At 38.7% G+C, this 20,075-nt stretch overlaps 1 protein-coding gene across 2 annotated transcripts in view; it reads right to left on the minus strand.

Moving 5' to 3' along the window:
• ccdc88c (coiled-coil domain containing 88C) overlaps positions 1 to 19,775 on the minus strand; it is a 59,186-nt gene extending 39,411 nt beyond the window's left edge. For both annotated transcript variants that reach the window (XM_057344719.1, XM_057344720.1), the window contains exons 1-3: positions 19,362 to 19,775; positions 18,290 to 18,390; positions 14,474 to 14,582 (exon numbers count right to left, since the gene is read on the minus strand). In XM_057344719.1, the coding sequence (XP_057200702.1) occupies positions 14,474 to 14,582; positions 18,290 to 18,390; positions 19,362 to 19,421 (270 nt within the window). In that variant the 5' untranslated portion in view covers positions 19,422 to 19,775. The remainder of the gene's footprint in view (positions 1 to 14,473; positions 14,583 to 18,289; positions 18,391 to 19,361) is intronic.
• Between the last annotated feature and the right edge of the window lie 300 nt (positions 19,776 to 20,075).

The following is a 20,075-nucleotide window of genomic DNA, read 5'->3' on the forward strand; positions in this document are numbered from 1 at the left end:
CAATTTCAAGCAAATATTTGAAAGGATGTGTATAGAGTCAAAGCAAACTCAGTTTAAATGATCACAATAGACATTTAACTAGAATAGGTTGAGCTCGATCGGAGTAATCTGAGTAACAGGAATAAGCTGTTCTTGTGTTCCATTGTGAGACTGAAGAAATCACAGATACAGGAATGATGAAAACCAAAAATACTTCATGAGGGAAACTTGAGAATCTTAGAAACAGTTTCTGGACAACAAACAAACCCATACAGAGGTTACAGCATTTAAAAGTATAGTTTACATCAACTGCTTCTACAGTACAAGCCTTTCTACTAGAGCACGGTTTCTCAACCCAGTTGCCGTTCAGAGAACGTCGGGGGGCGATGGAAGCAAGATTTTTGAAAGGGGGGCGTTCAGGTGTTCTTTGGGGGCGTTCGCACTAAATATCCAGGCAAGACAAGATTAAACATTTCCCTGCAAAAGATTACGATCTGCATCAGGAGCAGCAAGGGCGCAAACTGTGGTTTTAATGTAGATGTGAATGTTTTTGACCGCACATGCACACACCACGTGATCACCACCGCGCGGTGAGCACACAGTGCTCGTGACTTGCACCCAAAATCCTGCCTCTTCACCCTGGACACAGCTCTTCGCAGCAGCCGCGTGAGCTTTAACCAATTATTTAAAAACATATCAATAAGTTCTTATTCTCCCCGAGATGCGAGCACCACCTTGAATGTACAAAACGTTTGTACCACTACAAGAAAATGCGACAGCTGAGTCCTCGCCACATTGCGTGTGAAAAAACACTTCAAACAGTCCACTAAAAGGCCATGGAGAGTCAAAGAAATTAAATGGGTAATATTTATATTTTGGTAGAACACGAATAAAGGCAACTATTAGCTGTTCTGAAACGTACTGAAATCCAAACAGTGATTACAGCGAGTGCGAACACAAAATGGCATTCTCCATTACTGTATGCAGGTCGTCCTGTATAGGCTACATTCAGGTTAGAGAGGTGTATAAATGTGCTGTTAGTAATGTATGTGTTTGGACAAGCATTGCGCCGATTTATGTTTCTGCTGGGTGTTCGACAACCTCATGTAGGATGTTGGAAGGCTTAATTTTCCCAGAGCAATGCGAGCAAGTTTTTAAAAGTAATGTGTTATAGAACTTTACCACTAACATAGTCATCCGTGAACAGAAAATGTGCATTTGACATCTTGAGATGCGCAGACCGATCGGCATTCAACGCGAGAGAAATTGAAGATCAAACTGCTCCATAAGCTTTTGAATCATTCTTTGAATCAACATATGCCAATAGATATGCGTAGTGCGGCAAACACACAAAAATACACTGATTGTAGTATCATATAAAATTGGGGATCGTCATGTTACCTTGACGTCAGCTGACTGTAGGGGGAGATTTAATTTAATAGTGAGAGTGTAAAAATGTGAAACAAATAGGCTACCTGCAAATTTCTCCATTTAATGTGGGTAGCATCTGTACCTTTCATTGCACATTATATGACAGTTGAGTTTGCATGAACAGCATTTTGCATGAAATACTTATTTGTAAGCCTCGGAAAATATTTTCAATAAATTATATTCACTTCCACTCTAATGACAGCATTTAAAATGAATTACGTTTAACTCTATTTATGATGTAGAAATGTTTATATAGGCATAAACTCAGTCTAATATATTGTAATCATCTTTGGGTAGGATATTAATTCTCTACGTATCTAATCATCGTCATATCTGAGCCCAAAATGTACACTGCTTGGACTATTTCAAAATAATAAAAAATAAATACATCCAATAATATCTACATTGTAATAAGTGTTTATTCTTGTAAGAAGGTTGTATTGTTTTCATTCGCCTAATTATGAACACAAATTATTAATGGCAAACCTTGTGTATTATACCTCTGATGGAAGCACACACATTTAGGCCTATAAACTTGCACACAATTACACACCTAAATGAGGTGAATATAAACAGCTTTTTAGGTTTTTATTATGCATTTAGGAGAGTATTGAAACTAAGTTCAAACATTCTACTTCACATCGTTTTTACTCCTTGGGAAAGTATGGTAATATTCCAACTGGCCAATCAAATCTGTTATTTGACTTTCAGTGACATGCTTTTTATTAATTTTTATTGGTATTTCACGAGACAAAACAAATATACATTTATTGAGATTACCGATTATCCCAATTCAGTGACATGCGTTTTAAATTATATTTTAATAACAAATAATGTATTATTATTGTTATTATTATTATGAAGACATTTAGCCCATTATTTTTGTGGGGGGCGGTAAGGCACCTGGAAAATGGATGGGGGGCGCAGATGTTTAATCAGGTTATGAATATAGCAATTCTCAGTCGTCAGATCAGTGTGGCCTTTGTTGACTGTCTGCAAGCAAAGTCTGAAGAAATTATTTTTCAAAGCTTGTTAAATTTTGTCTTTTAAGTGTGAGAGGTTTACACAAATGAGATTACAATTTGGGTTGTGTACTAACAATAATCTTACCACTACAGAGAAAAAAGTGCAACTTTGATTTTCAATTTTATGTTGGCGTGTCAGAAAAACTTTCTAGAAAAGTATGTCACATAGGGCTGTCACGATTATGAAATTTGATTGACGATTAATTGTCTAATAAATCATTGCGATTGTGGCGATTAATTGTCTGTTTTAGGGCTTTGGCGATTATGACGATTAATTGTCTGTTTTTGAGCTTTGACATTTAATTCTCATTCATTTTTGATTCAGCGATTGAAACGACCATATTGTTCTGAATACAAGACTATGTTTTTTTCTTGGAAATACATCGGAAAAAATTGGGTCATCATATATTTAAGGTTTAGGCTTTTACCTGTCAATAATACAACCGCCAAATACTTGTAAATGAAGTAAATTGATCAGGTGTGAATTGAAGCCACCATTAAAATTTGATTTCAAATTTTTTCTCACTTGCAAGACTACAGTAAAATTTTACTTGTGTGTTAATGATTTTGGTAGACTGGTTTTCACACTGAAATAATATTAAATTGTACTGCAGGTTATTTTTATGGTATATGCTTTAGTTTTTTTAAGTGATTGTGTTGTGGTGGTACATTTTACAAGTATTACCATGCTTTAGTTACACACTAAAATATGCAATATGCAGATGCACTACAGCTCCCCCTAGTGTCTTCCATAGAGATGTGCGATAATTGCGATGATCTGAAATCATCGCGATGAGGTCAAACAATCGCGATGAGACGATTATTTAATAATCGTGACAGCCCTAATGTCACATGCATTGATTAGTTTATTACAAGTTCCAAAAAGGGTCTAATCAATGGTCATGGTGGCTCTTTCAGAGTTCAGTCTTTCATGTTACAGTGACCCATTATTGGAGTCCTGCCTGAGGGTTCTTTACTGATACGCAATAGAGAAGGCCACAGAAGATCAATATCTAATTCACCAGACCAGGTCATACCACATGTTCACCCAAGGCTGTGATTATGAATATAGACTGCACAATTCAAGCAAAGTCTATACCTGTTTTCCTGATCAACTTCACTTTGTCAACCAAATGTGTGGCCCTATTTCTCTCGCTACTCAGTGACCTAGTGTTCTAAATTCACTATGAAGTGAACCACATGCTGTCAACGGCTCTGCGCTCAAACACACACCCACAGGAGCCAGTTAAAAAAAAAACAATCCACAGAGCCCCTGTCAAAACACTAAGCAACAATAAGCCAAAAAGCCATTTAATGTTGTCAGAATTGCATGCTTTCAAAAGCTCCACAAACACGTTCCTAGTAAAATTATACTGTATGTAGAAGGGCTACTAAGTGAAAAAGCACAAAAAATGGGTAGCACTATGCCACTATCACAATACCACAATAACAACAAGTTGCTATTTAGATGCAAAATAGATGCATTCATATATTCAAAAAATGCTTATTATTAAAGATGGGATAACACAGGCAGTTTCTGCCAATCTCATATTAATCTCGAGTACCCATACAGTGGTATTGCATATGTCGTATCCCTTCGTGTTGTTTACATTACGCACGTACGCGCCGATTGCCAACAAAACACAGACATATGCCTTAGTTTGACTTACCGTGTGCAGTTCATGTCCGGCATGTTTTAGCACTGGGACCGCGCCATCTATCAGTTTCAAACGATCTCCAAAACCAGCGTTATATTCACCGTTTATATAACATCCATCACTGAAATGCCGTGAACAAACAAACACACCTCAACCTCTCTCACTATCGCAAGAGTAACGAGCTGCAGCTGCAGGCCCACAGCGCAGCCAATCTTGATTAGCGGGTCTTCCTATTGCTTGTTGGTTGGCGCGTGGGTGGGCCATTTCTTTCGCCTTGCCGTGGGCGTGCTTTTCCGGCCCGGGAGAATTGCCCAATAAAACGAATAGGATCCCTGTTACAAAACAGGTATCCAGACTTATAAAAAACTTTCCGAAACAAGTTTAAGTGCTTGGTGTATCTATCAAGCACAGAAATACTACCTCATACGTCCAACTCATTTTTTTAACAAGTTGATCATGTTAAGCATGAGAAGCCAGCACGTTCAACAGTGTAAAAGTGGCAATAAATGCAAAAGGCAATAAATGCAAACAAACAGAGTACGGTCACGTCAAAGACTGAATTTATAGCAAAAACAGGTGGAGTTTAAAAAAAAAATGGTGGAGATCAAACTTTGATTCTCCTGATTTCATAATTAGATTAGACTGGATTTCACAGACAGGGTTACGCATGTATTTATTATATTAAAATATGTAATTATTTTTATAATTAAAATCTTGCTAAGACAAACATATTGAAGCTCGTTTAATTGCTCACACGCAACCCCACACCTCCAATTGCTCACACGCAACCACACACGTCCCTCAAATATAACCATCTGTCTTCCTTGCCCATTTTTGTCTACTGGCTAACAAAAGAAATGTAACACCACCTTTCCTCAATAATCTGCGCATTCGTGTGTTATTATTCACATCAATAGCAGAAATGTTTCAGGACGAGTTTTGTGCCAAAATGTAATACTTGGCTTAAGGGACTTGTTTAAAAGAAATCTGCTCCGGTCTTCTATGGTCTGTAGTGTACTGCTTTTCGGAGCTCTTTTTGCACACCTGCCAGGTTTACAGACGGTTTCCGGTCTAATGTTTTGTTTCTGTTGTAAAATATGCAATTTGAGTCTATTCAACTGGCAGTAGGGCGTTATGGAAGCAGAAAACCGCACAAAGACCAAGACGTCAAAGAGTGTCCAAACATAGTAGCACAATATCAGTGGCTAACGTCTGAATCTATACACAAAGAGCCCAGGTGAGCACTGATGCCATGTGACATGCGTGTCACCGCTTCCTGATACAAGAGATGTTCCACAGAGCACAGCAAAAACAAGAGAACAGCAGAGTACCACGCATACATTAGGGATTTTAGAAGTAATGTGATATTGTACCTCACGATACTGTAATATTTATGACTTCACGATACTGTAATATTTATGACTTTTTGTTATATTGTTCAAATTAATATTTGGGGGGAAAAGATGAAACCAGAATTCTGAGCAGATCTATAAAAATGAATAATATATAGCATTAGGTCAAATCACATGTACATGTTTCAAAAAGGTAAGCATACAAAAAAACTAAAAAATGACTAAAATAGACATATAATCAATAAAACAAAAAGATGTCCAGTGCAGATCTAAATAAATAAACAAACAAACAAACTCAATGTCTTAGTTTTGCATAACTAAACAGTAAACAAAGATATTGGCCGTTTCTCAATTCCAAGCAAGAACACAAGACTGCTGAATGAACGTATATTGAAAAACAGCCATTATATTACATCATGACCCAGACATCAATATAACATCTTATCTCTAACCACAAAAACGTATGAAGTACCTAGTAAGTTTGTGTACTTCTTTGAGATTTTAACCAAGAAAACACAGAATTCCAGGGTTTAAACCCCAAATCCTTTCACAAAATGAAAACACAGTACGCAAGTGGTTTAGAATGGGAAACCAAATTCCTCTAATATCTGAGTGGACACTGAGTGGCTTTCACTTCCATTTACTCGGTGGGCAACAGCAGGGAGAGAAAGCGAGACATTCCAGACTCCTTGGCAACTCTCATTGACCTAAAGAGCCATAACACCCCCTTTCCCCCAATTCTCTATTAAATAAAAGCAGCCTGGTTGAACCGCCTCAGAACCCCCCCAACTCAACAGAGGTGAAATGACCACCACAAACCACAGCAGCAGGACTATGTGTAGATGTTTAAATGCAAGCAGCACTTCTGTCTCTAAATGGGCTGCACCAACAATACAACCCAGCAGAGAGAAAGACCTCCAAGGGGGTCGGAAGACTTAAAAGTAGCTTGATCTTTGACCAGAGACCTACACAAGTGACGTTTACTACATGTCACATTTAGGAGTGACAGATGTTTGTCAAAGACAGGGATCAGCTGCTCCATATGGTAACTAAAGAATAGAAAAAACTTCAGGCTGTAATTCTAGACCAACTGAAGACATCAGCTGTACAATGGAGTCACAAACACAGATCTCCCAGTAATACAATAGACAACAGACTTAACCAAATTAATGCTAAAAGCTTTCCAATACTGTGGTGTAAGTAGTGTTCAGGCTATATGACAACGATAAAAACTGTTAAAACTAGAAAACAACAATCTATTTAGGTTTATAAAGTTATCTGAACTCAGATTGGAATGATGCACACAAACCCACCATAATGTTTGCTAGGAAACTGGGGGTACGTCAGTTAGAATTATGGCAGAAGCTTATTGTTACAATTAAGTCATAGAAAGAATAGCTACATTTCTAGAGGAAAACATTTACTTCACTCTATAAAATGCTGTTTTTTTTTAACCCAGCATTTAGTCAAAAAGGGGCCAACCCAACTGCTGGGTTATAAATAAAAAAACTTGAAACAGAATGTGTTAACCCATTGTTGGCAAACAAACACTTTTCAAACAGTTTGTTGCGCTAAAGATTTGTCCCTAACAGATTTGTCCCTTTTTGACCCTACGCTTGGTTGAAAATAACCCAGCATTTTTTTGAGTGATGGTTTTTAGTGTAGAGGAACATTTCTACTTGGAAATTTAATTTGTTGGACAATTTAATGTGTTTTTCACCTTTTCACTTGAAAACATTTTTCCATATCACAATTATGACAATTTAATTATGACTTCTGAACTTCCCAGGAACATTTTTAAGCAGAAAAGGGCAGCATTTGTCTCCGATTCACCAGACAAGGATGCAATTTTGCTCTTTAAATGGATGGGCAGCAATTCAGATTAACCTGAAGACTGCACTATTGCCTCATTAGGATTTTATTTCTACCATAAAAAGCTACCAAACTTTTATCTGCCCGTTTCCATTTGTCAATGCAACACATTAGGAGGTATTAGAAAAATGTATAAAGGCCACTTTCATATAGACGTCTTATTAAATCAGCAGCAAAACTAAGGGTGACAGAAAGGGTAAGAGAAAGTGTGGTCCAGGAGGATTTTCTGTGTTCTCCATGACAGCCACTGAGGGGGTTTCCTGTATTCAGGGGAGGGACGTACACACATGCCTGCCTTCCAGATGTAATAAACCACATTGACAGTATGTACACTTGATGCATGTTAAATGAGTCAGCCATTGAAGACTGAGCCAAAAGAGGTGAAACATCAACGATCTAAGTGATGCAGGTCATGCGAGGAAAAAGAAAAGTGAGAGACGAGGTTGAAGAGAGCCAGAGAGACCTTGAGGAGAGCCCCTGCCTGCAGGGCCATGCAGGTATACAAGAAACCGTACACCTCTGGGAAAGGCCATTACATCTCCACTGTGGGCAAGCAAACATAAGAACAAAGAGCTGGCAGGTTAGCTCAAAGAGACACCTCCCTTCTTTTTCAGCACTACAGTAAAGAGAAACTCGTAAAAACCCGCCAAGTGTGTGAGGAACGCCGCTGTAATGCTCATGACTGTCCTCATTTGCGCAGTCTGCGTGAGGGTTATTCGTGCATTCTACGAATGAATCTTCACCACATCCTTTAAGACAGTTGCATCTCTGACGCCAATAGTGAATTAAAGTCAAATTGAGCAGATTAGAATGTGTGGCAGTGAAAAAGGGTTTTTGCTTTGACAATATAGCATTTGCATCTGAGAAACGCAACCAACTACAAATCACCAGGGAATGCACAGGCTGAAATAAATGGGTTTGGGGTGGCCCTCGAAGCAGACACAAACAAGAAAGCGGACACATCATTGTCTGAGAGCCAAACTTTCAATCTGAGTGACAAAACAGCACTGGCTGGAGGTCCTAACATGATGTTAGTGTTGTTGCGGGTCCACTAGGGTTCATTAGGCACAAATCCGAGGCAGAACATGGGCCCCCGGCAGGGCCACATATCTCATGCTCCAGCCCTGAGGAGTCGACTTACAGTGGCTCACGCTCACAACAACTTGCTTTCCAGACAATAGGCAGGGAGGAACCAACATACTACCCCCTCCCGTCCCCTAGAGTTCTAATGTTCCCACTGTCTGTTGCCCTGATAGCCATGCCTAGATGCTTTCTGGTGAGCAAACGGAGAGTCATTTTAGAACTAATGTAATTGGATGGGGGAGATGGGAAAGTGTGGGGCAGACAGAGAGAGATGACACTAGGGCAGTCTGCTATGAGACCCCGACATACACTGGATTATTATATACCCCCAATTCTTTAATGAATCTGGGGCATCGCTGGCCTGTATAGATTAAGCCACCCAATGCGAGACAGATTTAGGCCTAAATCTAGGTTAAACTGGGAGAATGAATAAATTTGGCATTAGGAATTGGAGACGTGTAATCTCGAGTCTCTTTCGTAACCTAACGCAAAACAAACATTGATTTACCTCTTGTGGATATATTTACTATCTCTTGATCATGACCTCAGAAACATTCCGGTGTTTGAAAGCGATTTGTGAAATCAAAACATTAGAGGCAGCTTTTGATCTCGCTCAGTTTACATTAGTCCACACTCCAGAAAAGAGGTACATGAGACATGAGAAACTGCATTTCGAAATACAGTTTTACATTTTCTGAAGTGTGGTTTACTTTTTACATGCATAAAGTATCGTCAGTATTGTTCTAATACAATCTGAAGGTTGAATTGGTTCCAAAAATCTAAATGTAAACTTTAAAAGTGCACAAGATATGAAGTACATTAAAAAGAGATCACAGCTCACGTTAAAGGTGGGGTAACCGATTTCCAAATTACGCTTTAGACAACTTGAGTCGGGCCGAGTACCAAAACAACCTTGTAGCCAATCAGCATTAAGGTGCACAGTCCACAGGACGGACATTAGCCGAGCCGAGCGCTGACGAAAGCGAAAGATGGGGGTAGGGGTGTGTTTGTTTTGGTGATTTGAACATCAACAACGGCTAAGAGAAATCAGACTCCCCGCCTTTAAGGGGATTGTTTTCACAACGCTTCAATTTAGCTCAAGTAAATTTTGAGCTTATATCATTAACACAGTGTAACAAATGTTTGTTTGTACAATTCTGTGGTGCTAATTATTGTGAATATTTCTTTTCATGTAGCATCAATGTTTTAGTGTATATTTAGCTCAAGTAAACTTTGAGCTTATATCATTAATTACGATATATCAGTATATTACAAATAAACAAAAACTGCACAAATGTTCACATATTTGAAAAATGTATTTCCAGTTGTCACTGGCAGAAAATTCTGTACAGGGAAGGTGGGATAAAGCGATGATGGGTGACTGACTACGTCTGGAACTTGGTTTATGAGGACAGTATTAGTCATAAAAGACAAAAACAATCAAATGTACACTTCTGAAGTTTTGGACGACTCCTTTTTAGTAAATGTTATGTTTTGAGCTCAGTGTTATGCCAGTACCTTGTCATTTCTGCGTACGAGTAATAATACCGAAATGTATAAATGTGTGAAAATATTATTTTGTTTTTTTTGGGAGTACCTTCGAGAGTATTCAGCATGTTAAACTTAAAAAAAATTAAAAAAAAAACTGTAAACACTTTGCCAGCATTGTTGTCTGTACATGAAACTTTTCAAAAGCACAAATGACAAACTTTTCTGTTTTATTAACATATCGTTGTCATGCAAACAGCCTAAATGACAGGTGCCATGTGAATGCATATAGCTGTTAGCTTTCTTTCAATTCATAGCTGACTCAACTAACAGGGGAACGAGTTCAGTTCTTGTAAACTGAACTCAAGGGTGTCAACTCTTAAAATTGACAGTAAAGTGCAGGACTGACATTACTGAATTTGTAGAAAAATGCATTGCTAGCTAGTTTTGGAGTTCACACATCCTGTTCAACACGAAAATGTTATTTTATGCCTTTTCTAACGTTGACATCTAAGCAGCAGCAATCATACAGTGGTCCAAATCAATAAAAATGATTGCAATGTGACGTCATGGCTAAATTGCACGACCCTATAGAAAACCTCTCTGCAATAAGCCGCACGATTCGATGCATCATTCGTGGCCTTAGCAAACATCACTAATTAATCACTAAAATCATAGGCATCTTCCTTTATCACATTCATTTCCTGTGTGGCTGACGCATACACTCGCTCAGACAAACTGTGCTTTTATGTCCATTGCATAAACAATCATGTTTCAGTTTATAGACCTTTAGAAAATGGTAACATTGTTCCATTTATCCACACATGAACATAAAAGACCAGTCTACAGTCCACTGCTTATCTCACCAGCCTTCTGGTCCCACCACTAGAATAGATGGCCATTTCAGTAGATTGGGAGAAAGTCAGAGAGAGAGGACATTCCAAATACAGATTTCTGGAAGAGACTTATCATAATGCTCTACTTTTTATTTTACGTCACAGGAAGGACAACAAATTGATGTGTTCTAGTTGTGAATTGTATCATTACTAGTATTGATTCTGATTATACAACACTATTGATATTTGACAAAGATTATTGATATTCAATAGAGTGGTTTGTGTTGGTATCTGGTGTTCGTTAGAGCTTATTAATTTTTACGATGCATTGCGATACAGATGTGATTATTGCACTGATGCATAAAAAAAGAATGCAATTAAATATAACATTATATACCACCAGTTACCATATATGCTGACAGTTATCTTATTTTAAATGATATAAATACGTCTTTCCATCTGCAATTTCAAAATCAGCAAGGGTGAATCGGCAGTTGCGTCTCTCTGTCTTTTCCGATGAGTTTAGTGTGCGCGCAGGAAGCTGTGTGTAAATAAAGTGCATTCTTATACATTTCTAAACTTGGAGCGCTGATTAAAGCTGCTGAAAGTTGTTTAGGCTGTAAAGCGCTAATTCGACACGCAAATGACACCCCACTGCATCTCTTATAACCAATCTATCTTGTTAAAGTGGCATGTCAAAACTATGAGAAAGAGCTGCAACAGTAAAAGTGTGAGGCTAATAGAAAATGAAGAGAGACAGACCATCTGCTCACCACTTGATAACTCCGTTTTAATCTGATTGAAAAAGAAAACATTTTAAGCATTTATAATACGTTAGAATTGAAGAACAAGATGCATTAAACTGATATCATTTAAGTTTTTAAATAAGACATCCTTTGAATCACAATCAAAACGATTTGCGAGTGTTCATATGATGGCATTTTATCACTGCTGGGTTAAAATCATTTCTATAGAACTACTAAAAGCCATAAATTTCAGAAGAGTTTAAACTAAGTGGTGCTTCAAAACAGTGTGAATTTTGGGTGAAACCTCAAGTTGGTTGAAGGGTCTGTATTTAACCAAAATCATTTTTATACATTATTGGTCAAATGTGGAACTTAAGTCCACCAATGCCACGAAACAATCAATGTGAGTGGACACATAATCAATGCAAATGAATTCAGTCCACGGTTAATTTATCTTTGTTTTAAATCATTTGTTCTTTTGCTTTTTTCAATACCAAACGCCAAAATCGATCATTCTAACATATCAAAACCAAAATCCATCATCAAGCCATAAACAACAGTTTTTGTATTTGCCTTCACAGTAAAATCGCCAGTCTTAAAAAAGGTCAAATTAACACGCACAGTGTATATATAATCCACACTCCATAAATGTGTGAGTGTTAATTTGACCTTTTTTAACACTGGCGATTTTGCTGTGTTGTAATTTAAATTTCAAATACTTAATTGTACTAAAAGAATAAACGACTGCATGATTGCAAACCATTTAGTCACCGGATTCAGTGTCGGAAACAAGATACAGGAACAGAACAAACATTTGAAGTGTGTTATGTGCTTATTAGTGTTCAGGGGTCTTTTAATGGACGCTATAGTATAACAGCTAGAAGGAAGTTAAAGAAAAGATACCGGCCACAGAGAAAAATCAGGCAATCAATGACTAGAACAAAACAAACAAGCCTTACTTTCTGTGTGATCCAGTGGGTTATAAAAGTGTTTCCTTTGGCCACTGCCCGGATGTTTTTAAGACCGCATTTCAGGCAGTATTGTGGCCTTTAGTTCTCACGTTACAATGATCCTTTCCCTCTCACACAGACCCCCACATGTGGGTCTCCATGGGGATGATTAACACGGGATAAAATAACACATCTGGTCCTGATCAGCAGAGCATTGACCCACATCAGACACTCAAATGTTGTCCACCTGAGTTTCCGGGGTCAAACACATCACTTTCTCTTGGGACATTTGTTTGTGTTTTAGATGTACATGTTTCTAGAATCATACAACACAAACAACCCAAAGAATACACTTGCTCCTCAGTGCAAAGAAATTGCAATTTTAAGCATGAGGACCTCTTCTCCATACAGGGCGGCACTCTTCAGAGTCCAATTAAAGTGCTGGGTTGAAACAGAAATTACACCAAGGTGAGGGCACCTCTGTATAAACACAGACCTCTCCACTAACCATTACCGAGGCCCGCATGAGTAACCTATAAAAACTCCCTAAAAAAGCTCCACCCAAACTAAATATCTGCCATCACTAGAGTTCACATGTGTATGTGTTTACCCAACTTGTAAGTCGCTTTGGATAAAAGTGTCTGTTAAATGACTAAATGTAAATGTAGACTACATGCTCTGCCCAAATCCTGCATGAAAGAATTACTTCATAATACATAATAACACTAATCAGTCAAGTTACTCTAATATCACCCCTGCTTACTGGAGAGTGCTTATTTAAAAGGGACATACTGTAGAAGGGAATGGGTGGCAAACACTTAAAAGCACATTTGGTACTACTTTGATGGTAGTACAATGGTAAAACCACAAAACTTTGATATATCCTGCAGTGAATACTGTACTGTACTGTAGAACAGAAAGAATGGCTTAGTCACATAACATATTAACATGATACTCCAGCTACTTCAAAAGAATGTACTACATTTATGGTAGGCCTATGTGTCCAGAAAACATGGTATGAACGGCAACAGTGGATACATACTTAAATAAAAATAAATAAAAAATGGATTACTAACATTTACTATTAGGATAACAGAAAAAACAAGATAACGCCATGATATATTTAGGTACGTTTTTGTTAGTGAAGACAAATGTAGCAATATTTTAAGCGGAAAATGGATGGAAAGCAGTGGGTTCTGTACACAATGTGGTTGAAAAGCTCTGCCAAGTGAAAAGAGGGTCAGATGTGGCAAACGCTTACTCAGATGACGGGACGCTGCCCAGAACCGACCAAACCAATCAAAAGATTCTCAAACTCCCAAAACCAACATAACAGCCTCCTTCAAGCAGTTGCTGCACAACTACCTTTTCATGAGAAAACACAAGAGTGAATGTTAAGTTTTCTCTAAAATAGTCTGAAGAAAGGTCTTGTCCTTTGAAGCCTAGTCCTTTCCTTCACAATAATTACTATCATTAAAGGCACAGTCACTCGTAAAAAATTCAGCCTCTTGGATCCTGATGTGTTGAAAGAACTCTCACCCCTACATTACCCCAGCAAACACATGTAAAATAGCCTCTAAAAGTGTGGCCTATGCAAAAAAGAACTGGAACAGGACAGTACACCTCGTTTTTCCCTGTTGTTTTACCCTATTTTATTGTGTTTAGTGTCTATATATGCTACAAAATGCCCTAAACCAACCTATCATTCATGGTTTCCTTAATACCAAATATTCCATTTTGATAAAAGTAGTTTTGCACATTACTATTACATACCCACTATTAGTCTTCTCATAATAACAAGGAGCAGATCAAATGTGTTTGATATAGCTTAAACTCCTCACTCGAGATAAAAATTAAAGCCTACCCACAAACACATGTGCCGACTGGTTTAATCCCCAATAACACTGGGACCAGCACCTTGTGTCTGAGAGCCAAGCTGCTGTCTGGCATCTCATACATCCATTCGCATGAACATACACAAACACTGTTGCCGCACCTCACCGATCACAAAGTCCTTTGCAGTTGAAACAGGATATGGAGGAAGGGCTCTTACCTGGTAGTAGTTTTTGATGTGTCGGATGACAGTGTTAAGGTTCTGTATTCTCAGGTTGACATCATTGTTGACGTGTTTGTTCACCCGCTGATTCATGGGGCTTGGGTCTCTGTGGACAAAGAGCAACAAAAGTACATTCAACATGCTATTTAGAACTGTTTTGTTCCAAAACCTGGTGAGATGCTTAAAAAAGCTGAGCAAAATGTAGATAATAAATACATTGCAATCTTTTGAGGGCTACATCATAGGCAACATGTTACTTCGCATACAGATTGGTGCCCAGACAGAATTTTCCTGACGTAAATAGAAATCAGATCGTCATATCGCTGGACCTTTACATAAAAAGACCAAAGCCAGTGGGTTCTATGACGCCGAGAGGAGGGTCCTGGCACAAACGGTGTGAAGGTCCTACAGTACATAGACCCTCATTTACATTTGTTTTGTGGGAATGGCATGCAAATTCTGCCAGCTTGGCCCACAATTCCTCCTTGGTAGTGAAAGAACCTTAAAAGACCAGGGTCAGTTTTCTTTATTCTTTTTCTGTCTGCTTGAGCTGTTCTCTATTGCCCTAAAGCCAACCAAAGTGCTTTCACTTTTATGTGCCTGTTTTACTACCATAGATATCGCAACTAACAGTAGAGTTGGAAAAACAATGATTGTTTCGCAAAAGCTGATGCAAGACATATAAGGATCACGCAGAGGACATCTGCCAGATGGGAATTTGTTACTACCTGAATAACTTGTCAATGCTACAGAGCATGTGAGCGGAGCAAGCGGAGCTTGCGAAATATAGTCGGAGCGGGTTTTTATCCAAAGGCCGCCAAAAATAGACTAGGCGCCTATCTTTAGCGAAGCGGCGCGGAGAGCTGCTTCTGGGACGCTTTTGAAACGTGGCGCGTCTGGTGTAAACACAAGCAAAGACTAGAATGACCGTGATCAGTTCCGGTAGCCGCGTCGGAGCTGTAACGTGCATGCGGTGTAAACGAGGAGTAAGGCTTCGGTTGAAAACGGCAGGTGTTAGGCATGCAGAGGAATTTTAAATTTGAGTGAGCGTGGAGCGATTTCACTGGAGCGGGATGAAATTGTAGGTGAGCAGGGAGCGGAGTGGTCTGGTGCGACTTTGAGCAGTAGAGTGGGGGGAGGGAACACCCACGTGACCCACGGAAATTCTCACCGCTCAGCTCCGCTCACATGCTCTGTAACGCTAATGGTGTTTACAGCATACCTGTTATACGCTGACATTGGTATTGGTCTGCTACAGGCTTACGGGCGTGCCCGGTGTGGGCACATTATAAATAAATGTGGGTAAAGAGAACGCAAGAGTTGTGTGTACATAACCCTTAACATTCCACATCTTCACTCAACTGTAATGATTCAGTGGAAACACATTATGGACACCTGTATATTCATACTAACATTAAACCAAAAATCATTCTAGGGCACATTCAGAGGACATCGATCCATCAACAAGCAATCTTAACTTTTTCAATATCAACATACTGAATAAAATTTCATTAGGAAATACTGTATCTGTACTGTTACCTCAAAATACTCTGTAAATAACAGTCTGTTTGTTTCTCACAACATACTATTGTACAGCTTTGGAATAAAAGAGTTACACGGTCTAGTATTTTTATGGTGTTTTTAGGCTTTTTGGTGTTTGACAACAACAGGACATAATGAACTTTCATTGTAGGGAAAAGATGAGCCTGGACAAAATGCTATAAAGAATATAGCTAAATTCATGTTCTATATGAATAATTTATAAATATATGAAGAAGCTTTTGGGGCGGTCAACATTAAAGGCCCAGTGAAACACCTTGGAACTCGCAGCATTATTTGATGTGCTGAAGTAATTTCAACTGAAAAATGCAGAGCGCAAAACATATAGAGTGGCTCCGCCCCCTTTTAAAATAACCAAGTGTTTCGTTTACAGCACAGTCAGTCTGGCAAAGCTGCATTTGATAGCGTGATAACCACAGTCTACTGAAAAGAATAGGAAGATCAGTGATACCAGTGATGTGTCATTTGAAACTTGTTGTTTACGTTGGTGAGTGACACTGGCATTTGTCTTCTCCTTTACTCATCAAGGCTGCAATGTCTGATCTCTTTCATAGAGCCTTAACATTCAATATTCTGTGTAGAATTGAAACGGGTCAGATACGTTTTGTTTTTTCAGAGGATTTGCGCGCATGATCAGCTATGTGAAGCAAGCAAGCAAGCAACCGTTCGCGTGACACTAACGCGAAATGAAGACTTTAATGTTAATGTTTACACTGTCTGGATCATCCCCTAACTCCCATCTAGCGCATTATGCGTCATTCACCATTAGGGATGGGTATCGTTAAGATTTTAACGGTATTACTACTCTTATCGATACTGCTTATCGGTCCGGTACTTTAACGGTATTCTTATCGGTACTTTTTGATATAAAAAGAAACAAATTAGGAACAGAATTAACATTGCTTTATTTGAATTAACATAATTAACAATAAATAAACAATTAAAAATGAATAAAATAAATGGGCCGTTTAATACCGGGTTTCGGTACCCATCCCTCTTCACCATGTAAGACATAATAAACATGCGAACAAGTGGCTGGTTTGAGGCGTCGCAGCTCTCATAGTGAAGGGGGCAGGACTCTTCCGATTATAAAGCAGATTTGATTGGACAAGAACTTTGAAGAGAGACTGTCATGGAATTTCTAGATTTTTTTGAGCGCAGTTGCCAGACTGTCGGTTTTGAAAGCTTATACCTTCTAAATGCGAATTTTGTCAGCGCTTAGGAGCACATCAGTTTACTGATGCAAGGCTAACATATTTAATAAAATGAAAAAAAAAAAACTTTCATTTTGATTTCACTGGGGCTTTAAATCAATTTTCACTCAATATACTTGGAGGCAGCCAGTAGGTGGTATTTTGTGGCTGTTTGAACGCATTCAACCACATCATGAGTGTCTACACAATAAACACAATCCGGTCGAAAGCGTTTTTGACTACAGTACCTCTGCAAGTGGTCGAAAGTTCACAAGCTCAAAACGTTTCACACGTTTCACAAATATACGTCACATTACAAAAGTGCAATGGATTCTGAACATGTTAACAGTGCAACAACTATGTAGTCAGAACTCTAAATGACATAATACAGTGAGGCCACACTGAATATTATTTGAGACTTTTATGTATATACTTCATTCTCCAATGACATGACAGACTTCCTCACCCCATAGAGAAAATATTTCTTTGTCTCTGAAGAGAGCTAGTATTTAAGCCCCTGATTATGTGAGAGAGCAGTAACACATCTTGAGTAAAAGTAGGTTAAAGGACAAGATTGAGGCTGCGGGTCTGAAAACTCAAGAGTCATAAATGAAACTCTATTTTTTACAGCTCAGATGCACAAACTGTAGGTGTTAAAAGATGTACGAATTGCTTTGCATGATACAAATACTCTCATAGTGGAGATTTCCTTGTTCATAAGGCACACATGCCAATCACCTGTTTAACAGTTTTTTCATAGACCTCGTTTGAGGTTACAGACAAGCTAACCGAAACTTCCGTGGCCTAACATTCAGTCAAAAGCCCCCCAAAATACGTATACCTAAGAGCATTTAGCACGCTCGTACATTTCTGTGAAAGCTAAATCAGCCACTGACTCTTTATTAATGCTGAACAAAGAGCAACAAAACTATTGGTGTGGAAAGATTGGCGTGGAAGGCTGCACAGTTGGATGGCAGACAGGAAAGGATAGGATGTGGTTTCTAATGAAAAAAGATCTTTGCTTCTGAACGCATACAGCATTTCTGTCTATATCACTCACATTTGTGTCATGATCTTATGGAGGAAGACACCATCCACTAAGTCCATGAACATGGAAAGCTTGTCCTCAGAACCAGACCCGAGCGGTCCAAATGTCTTGACCTGTTAAAAAGAAAAAAGGTTGTAAGATCGAGACAGGATACAAGCACAGCTGCACCGCTACAAACCAACCAACCAACCTTCTGTTCGGTTTCAGAACAGAACTGTTGAGAGTGTATTTTTAAAATGCATTTCTCAGGTTTTACATAAATCCTCCTACTATTTGGCAAGCGAACCGCAAGTAAAATTTTGACATATCAGAAATTGAAAATGCATATTTAACAGTAGCTATGTGTAAAGTTTATAAGAATAAATATGAGTATAAGAGTACGCAGTGTAAAAACACTGTGTAAGCAAAGTCGAAACATAACTGGCCCATATTGTTCTATCATTTTTTATGTGTTTTTAGATGTTATATCAGACACCACAGAGATCTGCAAGATGACAACATGTGAGGTTTGATGATTTTCTAATGTGGGCAGAGATAGTGACGTATATAAGGGAAAAAAGCAGAGAAAACTAATCCAAACAGAAAAGGGGGTCAAGGTAAGGAAGTTTGAAGGTTTCACCAAAGTCTGTCAAGTGACAAACTTAGGGTGCAGAAAGGGCGCACAAAATTTGCGCCTTTATCGAACCGCTTAACTTAATGTTGCGCGGTTGTGGTACAATAAAAATAATAATTTTACTACATGCATTGAAGGTCAATGTAGTAGTAGGCCCCACCCAATTGAAAAAAGCAAACACGTCCATAAGATGATAAATATTTGTTAACATTATTATTGAACGTAAAATGCAATTACCTGTGGGCTGAAATTAAACTGAATGTGCGAGTTTGTGTGTCACTCAAACTACAACTACATTTCCAATGAAGTTTAAGCAAAATTCGCACGTGTGTATCACAATTAAGTCTCGTTACATTATGACACAAACATAAATGATTCAACACATATCACAGCTTACAGCTGAAAGACCTAAAGCAAACAGAAGCTCCTCCGCATACACACAGCAGGTGCCATCATGTCTTTGTGACTTACCCAAACCACAAGCGGCGAATCCATGAAGTTAGACATCAACTCAGACACTGTAATATCCATTTTGGATGAACGCTAGACTAAAATTCCCTCTCAAGTTAAATCCAAGAGATAGTCTGCATATGAAAACGGCGTCTGGTTTTTAAACTTTACATACTCCGCGTTACTGTCCCCCGCAGAACAATGCAGGGGGCATGACGAGCCAACTCCATTCGTGAAATAAAAACCAAATCCTTTGCGGTAGCAGTTGAAAAGCAAAACGTTTAAAATAAGTTCAAATCCTAAAAATCAAAGGTTTCGGATACAAATAGATAAAGAACATTTAAAACTCTACAGTCCTCAGACTTGCTCGATTATAGTTCAACTTCTCTTCAAACACTCCCATCGAGCGCTAGTTACTTTGTCGCCGCGCGTTCAACCTGTACCCGCACGAAAAGCACAGAAGAATGACACATCCAACAGCCAATCAAATGCGAGTCTATCCGAGAGGCGGCTAAAAACCGACCAATGGCAGAAACAAAGGTGCGGGGATTAATTTAAAATGACGTAACCAACAGTCAAGTTCTTGCCGGGACTACAGGAGATAAACCGTGCAGCTCGACGGCACCCTCATCAGGTAGTATATTTTGCTAAGGAACATTTTAAAACCTGTCCGTTATCTGCACGCTTTATTGCTTTTATGTGGCTTAAAGATGTTTACTGAGAGGGAGAAACTGT

Source organism: Triplophysa rosa, linkage group LG10 (assembly GCF_024868665.1).
Source record: "Triplophysa rosa linkage group LG10, Trosa_1v2, whole genome shotgun sequence".
NCBI classification, from domain to species: domain Eukaryota; kingdom Metazoa; phylum Chordata; class Actinopteri; order Cypriniformes; family Nemacheilidae; genus Triplophysa; species Triplophysa rosa.